The 11,044-nt window shown below is 32.2% G+C and overlaps 1 protein-coding gene across 2 annotated transcripts; it reads right to left on the bottom strand.

The window, feature by feature from the left end:
* Nucleotides 1-3,940, bottom strand: LOC129301312 (probable phospholipid hydroperoxide glutathione peroxidase). 2 transcript variants are annotated; one of them, XM_054939886.1, is made up of 7 exons: nucleotides 3,781-3,939; nucleotides 2,898-2,974; nucleotides 1,965-2,026; nucleotides 1,722-1,840; nucleotides 603-770; nucleotides 418-497; nucleotides 1-198 (listed from the first exon to the last, which is right to left on the bottom strand). In XM_054939886.1, the coding sequence occupies exons 1-6, from the start codon at nucleotides 3,823-3,825 to the stop codon at nucleotides 465-467; spliced, it is 504 nt and encodes a 167-aa protein (XP_054795861.1). In that variant the 5' UTR covers nucleotides 3,826-3,939; the 3' UTR covers nucleotides 1-198; nucleotides 418-464. The 2 variants fall into 2 exon arrangements, with proteins under 2 accessions (XP_054795861.1, XP_054795862.1); XM_054939887.1 differs by lacking the exon at nucleotides 1-198 and adding an exon at nucleotides 204-335 and having other exon boundaries at nucleotides 3,781-3,940.
* Between the last annotated feature and the right edge of the window lie 7,104 nt (nucleotides 3,941-11,044).

Raw genomic sequence — 11,044 nt, 5'->3', positions numbered from 1 at the left:
TAAATATAAATATAAATATATTATGTAAATTTATGTATATGATTGCCTAATTGTGTTCCAACCAAACCATAGAATGAGCAGGGAAGACAAATAACATGCTTTATGAAACCGTTTATTTAGAGGGGTATACAAATACAAATCACATGCTTAGGTAAGCCATTAATCCTCTGAAAGCACCAGGTCGATTTCATTAATGTCCTGCACCCAAAAAAAAAAAAAAAAAGCCGCATGGAAAGGAATATAAGTTGATGCAGACTAGTGTACATGGATACTCAACCAGCCAACCAGCCCGCAACACTTCTGGCTGTAAAGTGAACTACTTTGACTTGCAAAAACTTGAACAGTGAAAAAAAAAATTTAAAATAATAATAATAATAATTATTATAAGATCATCAACAATCCGACTAGAATACTAACCTCTTGGCTCTTACAAATGGGATATAGCATAAAATCAAATCTCAAGCTCAAGTCGACTGAAAGAGTTTTTCAATGTCGTTCTGCAAGAAGTAGCATTTATATATAGCATATTAATTAAGATGAAACATGATACATGTACAACCCTGATATCTTCATCAGAATAAAGCTGCCAAAATTTCCCTTACCTCAATTTTCAGGGGCGAGGTGGTAGGAGCATATCTCTCCACAACGTTCCCTTCTTTATTTACTAAGAATTTCGTGAAGTTCCACTTGATCCCATCTCCAAATAGTCCACCTTTCTGAGCTTTCAAAAACTGGTAAAGTGGTGCTGCATTCTTCCCGTTCACTTCAACCTGAAAAATTTAAATTCAGGGCATATAATTCTCTCCTTCCTTACAAGATGCCTGTATACATGTTTAATATTCCCTTTGGTTCAAATTATAAGACATTTTTCTCGGCCAATCTTGGTCAAAATGTAGGACACTTGGTACTTTTCAAAATTACTTTTCAAATTTACCCTTTTATTAATTAATGTGGGCATGGGAAATATAATCTAATTAAATACTTCTTCTCACACTTCATAATAAAATGGGTTAAGGGCGAAATGCAAAAGATATATCATTTTTTTATGGAAGTAAGGAAATAATTACTTTTATCAGTATGTGAAATATGGTTGCAAATTGTCTTACAATTTGGATATGACAGAGTATATGCTAATTTCACATAGATAATAGATATAATGACATGTAACCGTAATTTATGTTTTGTCATAGAGCAGGTCAGTGTAATATATATCCTCTTATTCCAGAGTGCGAAGTATAATTTTTGAAAAAATAGAGAACATTCATTTCATTTAACTTGAACATTCCGGGGGGGCCTGAAATCTCCGAATATAATTTGATATGTCATGCTGTGTCTAATATGAGGATTCCTAGAACTATAAACTGAACTCCATTTTTAGAAGTCCATGCTGCATGTTAGAATCATTTTCCTCAACTACAAGTATACAACAACAACAACAACAACAAGCCTTTATCCCACTAGGTGGGGTCGACTACATGGATTGTAAGATGCCATTGTGCTCTATCATTTATCAAGCTTTTAGGAATATTATTAATTAAGAAATCGCGTTCAACAACTTCCAAGAGTGTTCTCTTAGGCCTTCCTCTACCTCTCTTAATCGGACTCAAAGTTATATGTTCCACTCTTCTCACTGGTACCTCCCTTGGTTTTCTTTGTACATGCCCAAACCATCTCAACCGATTTTCTACCATTTTTTCCTCAATAGGTATTAAAAGATTTACCTTATCAAAGATGGGAAATTCAGCTTTAAACCTTGCGCAAACAACTTCCTGAATTTCTTCATTGGTTCCTGGTTCTTGTCCAAGAAACTGATTACATGGAAATGCCAATATTTCAAAACCTGCGGAACTCACAAGTTCTGGTGTCAAATTTTTAAAGCTCACTGAGAAGACAAAACATTAGAGATTTTTTCTTTTTTGGGGTATGCAGTAGAGATTTTTTTTTTCTTTTATTAAATGACAGACCTTGGTTCTTATATTTCTCATACAATACATTCAATTCCTTGTAATTTGTTTGTGTCAGACCACTGCAGCAATACAGAAACAATGTCAAATAAGCATTATCAAAAATAAAAAAATTGTTAGAGAATCGTGACAAACAGCATTCCTATTAACACAATTAATACAATTATAGAAGCCTTCACTTGTGGCCGAATCAAAGGTTTCTTTTTACAATGCAAATGCTTGTAGGGGTTTCTCCGTCCATTGTTTCTAATTTGTAAGAAGTTAATTGCCTGTTTAGAGTTGTACCCTGTGGCTTTTCCAACTTCATTAGGCCAACATTCACTCTAAACGCACCAGGCAAAGTCCTATCTTCAAAAGGTTACGAATGAAGCTCCGTGTTTCTAATTGGGAAACTATTCTATGACAAGGTTCACTGAAAATATAAAGGGTAATTTGGTAAAATCTTCCATGAAAGATCTTTCTTGTTTCATGATTTTCAATAAACCAAGAAGGCTTCTACTCAACAGGCGAATACTATTTTCTCAACATCAAACATAATAAGAAATAATCAGGTATATATATGTTAATGATAAATTCATAATACTAACTCGAAAATTTAAAAATTCTTGAGACAATTATCAGAACAAAAATATCAATGAAGAACTTTTAATGTAAATTTCATGTGTTGATTTTACAAAGCCTATCAACAGGGAAAGTTGATGACCAAAAAAGTGAGCCATAAATCCGACAACTGTTTGATTGAAAGACAAATGATTTCTTACTTCATATGCAAGAGGGGAAAAACAAGCGATGCAACACAGGCAGAGTCCATAAATAAGACTAAAAGGTGGGCACACACCAGAGTTTAAAAAAAAACAAAAGAAAAAAAAAGAGAGGAAGATCAGATTTATATAGTTTAGATAATAAACAAGCAATCCATATAAATCAAATTACCACTGCGAGGCAACATTCACAATTAGTAGAACCTTTCCACTATACTGACTCAGGTTCACATCATTGCCACGGATATCCTGCAATAGCACATTATGCAGAAACAATAATGTCAATACAACAATTAAGTAAACCTGCGTTTGTGGAATTTAGAGAGCATTAAGTTAACTATATCATACGGTGCTAACTTGCAAAATCAGTACAAAATCATGTGGTGCTATGCCACATCCTTTAGAAGAAACATATGATGTGATGCTAACTTGCAAGAAAATATACATTTGTCATTTTAACACCAAAATACTGTAGGTCTGCATCTAAGTTTTTCCATTTAAAAATGACTTTTCGTTGGTCAAACTAGAATTGTTTAACAACTAGGGTTAAGCAAATTGGCTCCAATAACAGGCCATACAACTTCAGGGCGAAGGTGGGATTCATTACATATGGCTTGTATCATTACCTATTACTCAACCTTTAATTATGAGGCGAGATTAAGATGGTATTGGTCATAATATATTGATCTGGAGTGAAGCATAAGCAAACCAATTATAAACGAGCAAGCCCTGGATCCAAATCATGCTATGAAAAGTAAAAGATAAATAAGAATGTGAAATCCGCAGTGCTAGACTCAGCGGAAGCTGTATATAGAGAACGAGGACGATAAATAATTAACACGCAGAGGGAAAAAAAAAACACACACACACACACACAGGATACAATAGCGTACTATCTAATTAAGTTTTAGTTTCCTACGTCTACGAGCTAGTCCTACTCCCACCTATGAATGTTCTCTATCAATTCATCGATTCACTAAAAGAGAGAAACAAAACACTAAAGCAAACCCACGGTAAAGGGAAGAAGGAGAACGGAAGAGAAAAAGAAATATAACCTTGACAGTGAAGTCGTAAACGGATTTGGAACTTTGTTCAGCCATGTGCGAAGAAGGAAGAGAGAGATGCAGATAAGTATCGGAACGAAGCGAAGAGAGGGGAAGCGACGGAGATAAGCCAGCAGGTGACAGTCAGAGTCGAAACCGTTTATTTATAGCAGGCCATTAAATCAAATCTTTTGATTAATGGAACGTTGAAATTGAAACAAGAAGGATCACTTGGACTAATGTTTGCAGAACCAAACCGAACACTAAATCAAAAAAATCAGCGATTTATAGTTCACATAGTTCAATCGAATTGGACTACTGATCCAACTAGTGATGTAATAATTAAATTAAAAAAATTATATATATATATATAATAATTTAAATATAAAAAATATATATAGAATTGCTATTTAACTTAAAAAAATCAAATATTTTAAGTTTATCATGGCTTAACAAGCCACATGATACAACATAATATCAAATGATTAAAAAAATTAGTCATTTTTTAAAAAAATTTGATAAAAAATAAAAAAAGTTTTTTTGAACAGTTCGGTTTTTGAAAATCAGATTCGGTTCTTGGCTTGATTTTAGTTCCCGATACGACCACCGGTTTGCAACGGCTCAACCCGACTCAACCCCTAAAACGGCTTTTCCCTTTGAACCAAACCGCTCGACGGTCGGACCGGTCCGACCGGCTAGTCTGGTCTAGTTTTAAAAACATTACTTGGACTGCTATCAGGGATGTGTTCACACTTCACAACTCACATCCACGCAGTTCATATTAATCTATTTTTAGCATTTAAATAAAATTTCGGATAAAGAGGTAAAAATACTTATAAAGTGATCAATTAGGGACAGTCAATATTTTGAAGTAAGGAAAATGGTAAAAATACTCATAACGTTACATGAGCGGGTGTAAAAGTGACCAAACTGTTAATTTTGACCTAACGCTATTAACTTTGACCATTAAATACTGACTATACATGTCACGTGTCAGCTTTTACTGATGTGGACTAATAAAGGGGTAAAAATATCCATAAAGTCGTTAGTCAAGAGCAAAAATATTCATAATGTTACTAGAGTTGATGCAAAAATGACTAATCCATCAAATCCCTTAAATATTGACCGTTTAGCTGATATCTAAACAGAAGTTGACCATTTTTCACTGACATGTATAAAAATTATTTCCACATGAAATTTTCTGGAGGTTAATCGGTTATTATATGAATATCATGTGAAAAAATGTCATTTTGACCGAATATTATCTTAAATTGCTTGTTTCTTTGTAACAGTGGCAAAAACCAATTAAAAATTTTGAACCTATCATAAATGAAATTGTTTAAAGTTGTGACAATGTTTTTAAGATAGCGCGAAGTAGGAAGTGTACTTAGTCTTGATCTTTGAATGTGTACAACATATCTCACTATGTTGAATATCAAGTTTTGTAGACAAAAAAATGAGTGGAAAGAAAGGAAGAAAGGGGGTGAGATACGTGGTGATGGAAAAAAACCATGTGGCATGAATTTTGATCGATTGGTCGCTAATTATGGATACTCATATGATGATTGATCAACATTCATAAAAATTTATTTGAAAATATTTTTGGTCTACATCAGTGAAAAGTAGTTAACTTCTGCTTAGATGTCAACAAAACGGTCAACATTTAAGAGATTTGATAGATTAGTCACTTTTACACCAACTCTAATAATGTTATGAGTATTTTTACTCCTAGCCGATGACTTCGTTGGTATTTTTGCTCATTTATTAGTCTACGTCAACAAAGGTTGACACGTAACATACACAGTCAACATTTAACTATCAAAGTTAACTATGTTAGGTCAAAATTAACAGTTTGGTCACTTTTGCACCTATTCATGTAATGTTATAGGTATTTTTATCATTTTTCTCACTTTAAAATACTGGATGTCCCTGGCTGACCAATTTATAGGTATATTTGCCTCTTTACCCTAAAATTTTTCACATGCATATCCTCAAGTACTAAAAATTGAATCAATTATTAAACCGATCGAGATAGTGATTTGAGAGTTAATGGTCCAATCAAAGTTCAACCTATAATCAGACCGATCACAGTTAAAATAATATAATTTGATTAAATATACAAAAATATTCATATGAAAGGCTATAATATTTAAATAAAAGTCCTTAATTCTTGAGTAAAAGAAAAAACTATCCATAAAATCTTACATATATTATAGAAATAATAATTATAAGTTTTTGACAATAATAAAACACAATAGCATTAAAATTATTAATTAAGAAATTTATATTTGATTTAAGGTTCAATATTCAGAAGAAGAAAGGAAAAAAAACAAAAAAATAAAAATAATAAAATCTGACCTAGGTCAACCTATTAACTCACCGAGTTGAAGTCGGGTCATGGGTGACTAATTTCCTCAATCAATTAGACCGGCTAGGCAACCAGTTCACCGATTTACGAGTCAACTTTGTCAGGTTGAGTTTACAAACAATGTCTATCCCATCCCATTATTATTATTATTATTATTATTATTATTATTATTATTATTATTTAGGAAAATTGCAACCAAGGATCTAGAAATACCGACAATAATGATTAAGCACTAAAGAATTCTAAAATTGAATTTAAAGACTATGATAAAAGGAGGATAAATGAGTAAATTAACCTTTAAACTATACGTCTGGAAGCATCTGGAATCTTAAACTCATCTTCTATGCATTGTTTCCCTTTAACTTTTCAAAAAAATACAAGTTAATTTCAATTGTTAACAAAAATTAACTTTAATGATTAGTTGACTAGAAAATGATAACAAAAAATCAAAAATTACATAAAAAGACCAAAATTTTTCTTGGTCCTTTTTTGTAATTTTGTGAGTCATTGTTGACAATTTTTGAGTCATTTATTGTAATTTTTGGGTTCTTTTTATAATTTTTAAGGTCATTTTCTATCTTTTTTTTATCAACTAATAGTGAAAGTTAACTTTTGTTAATGATAGGGGTTAGATTATATCATTTTCAAGAATGGGAGGGAAACATTCCATGAAAGAGGAGTTTAGGGTCTTACATGCTTGTGAACCTATAGTTTAAGGGCCAATTTGCTCATTTATCTTTAAAAAAAAATATTTTAACTAAACTATCTCTAAAATGCACAAATATCACCAAAAAGTTGAAAACTTCTTGTACCTAGAGCTGAGAATGTTCTTCGTGCTAAAGTCTCAAATTTGCTCAAGACTAGAAGAGGATGGAACTTTAACCACTTAAGCTACTGCCTTCACTCCAATGTGATCAATCATATCACACTTGTGCAGCCTATAATATTGCCAAAATTACTGCAAATACTTAACCATATCACTACACATTACCATCATAATTAAGGAATGACCATCCTACTAATCTTACTATGGTAAATATAAATTAACTAAAGTTATAAAGAGTTAACTCGAAGATCTTCTATGATTAATAGAATTTAATTTACTAAAATAAATCTTAATATATATATATATATATATATATAAGGTCCTTATTATGGTAGAAATTCATCCATGTTAAAAAGGTTTGAAACCAAGTAATTAAATTCTAGTATAAAATAAAAGGTTGAAACACAATATTATTAAAACTTCTTGACTCAATGGGATCCTAAGTTTAGATATGACTAAAACCATTCCAAATTTAGAAATCAAGTAAATATTAAAGCTTGGCTGTGACTAATACGGAGAGTGACCAAGGCTATGTTCATTTAATTAATAGAACTAGAAGAGGTTAACTAGCAAGAGAATTATGTTTAAATGAACCTAGGTTAACACTAGGCTGATGAGAGGAACTAATAATGGAATTTCATAATCTGACAAGGACATCTCCACCATCTAAATCCTAGGGATCTTCATCATCTCATAAGGGAAACAAAAAACACTTTAATTGTTATAGTAGTTCTAGTGCATTTAGTAGTCTTAGAACTTGAATTCCATCACTTTGTTAGCTTGTAACACTTTAAGTAACCTTAAAACTAATTGTGCAATGCACCACATTTTACAAATAACATATCTATCATATTTTTAATACTCAAACCCTTAATTGTAAAAGCAAAAGGGGAAGCCTTAATTTCATAACTCATCATGCCATTAAACATCCATCTCATATTAGTTCACTTCTTACTTGCATTAGTATTTTGGCCCTTTTTAGATTTTACAATTTAATACATATACAATTTAAGGCCCAAAATACACAACTTAACTCCAATTCACATAGTGCAAGTAAGAAAAAATATGATGTCTCTTAGTTTAAAATATCAAATAGAATTATACACATAATATTCAAAATAAAAACAAGACCTACAATTTTAAGATAAAAATCCTAAGCTTATGATTGTTTTCCTTGTCTTATCTCAATGAGCTAGCTCATATATTAAAGAGAGAAGGTTGAGTACAACTACTTAATAACTAAAGTACATCTAACTTACACTAATGCATGTCAAATTAGATGTAAATGGCAATTTATGATCATACTCATGTCAACATAGCATTTTCAAGACACATAATTGCATTTTGCATTTAAAAACATGTTTTCATGAAATTAGTAATACAATAACTCACTTTCATATTAATACAAAACTAATCACATGATTTTATCATAAGGGTCACAACACAGACAATCATGTGCCCTTTTTAATCATAATATGCATGATCACACCTTCCTTATATCCTCTTTATGCCTCTGACATGAAAATGTGGGCTATTTCATATAACATCTTGGATTTCAACTTTGAGAATTTCCAATGTTTATAAGGGTATTTTAGTCAAATTAAATGAATTTTTGCTTAATGATGTTTTTAGGAGACTAATAGAGCTTATAGATCATTGGACAGCCGTAGAAGAGGGCTAGATTGAAGTTCGAATGGGTCGTGTGTAACATCCTCAATTTAAACAACATTAATTAAGCCTAAATTAAATTAATTAAGTGTATTAGTGAGGTGTGGCCAGAGAGGCCTAACGAACGTGATTGGTTTTAATTCCAGCCCTAGAAGCAAGTTTGAAGGAGAATTGGGTCACCCAAGAATGAGAATAGGAAGAAATCTGAAAGGCAAGGTTCTATGCCACGCGTAGTGATGGCCTGATCGCTGCAGCTTATAGATCAGGTTGCCATGGTGCGTGTGTCCTGATATGCCTGGAAGGATGCTCTCTACACCATGCGCCATGACACATTGTGCATCTATTGTGACTTGTGGACACCTTTATGCAAAAATAAGTCTATTCTGCAGCTCACGAAAATGAGAAGAAAGGGAGAGATTCGAGAGAGAGCATCTAAAGAGCTATGCTAGGGCTTAAGGAAATCAACTATTGGGAGTATTTTGGAGCTCATAAACATTAAAGGTAAGCTTTCTACACTCAAATCTTCTATCTTCTTCTATTTCCTTAATGTTAGAAGTTAAGGTTTAGTTAATAATGATGATTTTTGAACCATTGAAGTTATGAGTCCGAACTCATTAACTTAATAGAGTTAATGGGAGTATATTGAGATAATGAAACTTGTTATTTATTTGTTTTTGTTGATGGTGGTTGAGAAGAAATAAATATGCAAAATTCTCATCAATATGTTAGTTGGGAACAATGTGGTCCCATTAATGGCCATTTAAAAGCTTAATGATGTTAATAAGGTTAAAGAAAGCTAAGAACTTTATGGATATTTTTATACAAGTAGAAAATGAATCTTGAGTATGAAGAAGTGTTGAGTTCCTAGTGAAAAATTAGCTAAAAGTGGATATTGTAATATCCTCTCTTTTAACTCGTGATTAGCTCTAAATCTCAATTAATAAGGAGATTGAATTAAGATAATTAATATAAGACCAAGTTACAATTAGTGGAAGTGTTAGGATCCCAAGTTTACAAAGCCAAAACCCTTTTTCCAAGTCTTTAAAATAGACAAATTAGAGTTTACAAATATGCAGAAGTATGAGATTATTTTAAACATAAGTGCATTTGCAAGAACATTTGAAAAAAAAATACACTGCTCATCGAACAATGTGCCACGACATGTTTGCCTCTGTGCCATGTGTTACAGCTCGTGGCACCTTGCGCTACAGCACATTTGCATGATTTTTGATAATAAATTCTATTATCAATTTGATAGCTTTTAGGGTAACTTTCATTGCGCCCTAATTCTCCATCTGACTCTAATTGACGTGAACTAAGTGTCTACGAAAAACTCTTTCCGAGCTCTAACTAATGGCTTTAGTTTCATAATCAATTACTACTCAGTCAAAATTTGGACACTCTTTTTAAAACTTACACTTTTCTAACATTTTTCTGAAAACTAGTGTCTAACTCAATCACCAAAAGCTAATAGTTATTAACACCAATTAGACCACATGCAAAACATCAAAATTAACTCGTGTAATGCATCATATCACACATTAAACACTTATAGATCACAATTTCACTACTCAACCCCTTAATCTTAAAGACATAGAAGGGGGAGAGTTCATGTCATTTTCTAATAAATATTTCATAATCAACGCATATCATGTCCAACTCTCACTTGCATTAGTATTTTAACCCTATCATATATATCATACTTCATAAACTCACTTCCTAGGGCCCAAAATACACTCACAATCCACACATGCATAATGCAAGTAAGAATAAAAGAAATGGACTAATCCTAGTTGGCAATTTAAATTGTCAAATACATATAAAGGTTCAAAATAAAGAGGCCTACTAAAATAGGATCATAGTCCTATGCCTCTAATTGCTTTCCTCTATCCTCTTGAGCTATTCCCTATAATATTGAAGATAATAGAGTGAGTACAACCACTCAGTAACTAAAGTCCAACTAACTCATACTAATGCATGTCAATTAATTTAAATGCAAGTGGCAAATATAATCAATTCTCCTTACCATGTAAAACATTTGAGATTATAAATTCACACTTCCAAGAATAATAGCACATACTTGGGAAATGATGCTTTTTAACAATTGTCATATCAAAGAAAGTTTGTCACATGATTCAATGACATGTAATCAGAAGTGATTAAGACTCAATTCATGAGTATTCTTATTAGGGTCACAGTACAGACAATCATCTGCCCTTACTCATTATATACATAATCACACCTCCCTTATATTCTCCTTATTCCTCTGACATGAAACCATAGACTGTAACACAATGGGATAGTCCATAATCCATGACTTTCCTTGCCTAAACACTTGTGAGGGGATTACTCAGCCAAAGCTCACCCAACTCACTTGTGAAATATGATTTTCCTCATTTCTCACACTATGGGGT

The sequence above is a fragment of the Prosopis cineraria genome, unplaced genomic scaffold (assembly GCF_029017545.1).
Source record: "Prosopis cineraria cultivar Desert tree isolate PC_DT_omini unplaced genomic scaffold, ASM2901754v1 PC2039, whole genome shotgun sequence".
Classification (NCBI taxonomy): Eukaryota; Viridiplantae; Streptophyta; class Magnoliopsida; order Fabales; family Fabaceae; genus Prosopis; species Prosopis cineraria.
Note: the sequence above shows the minus strand (reverse complement) of the source record. Positions and strands in the feature narration are given on the sequence as shown.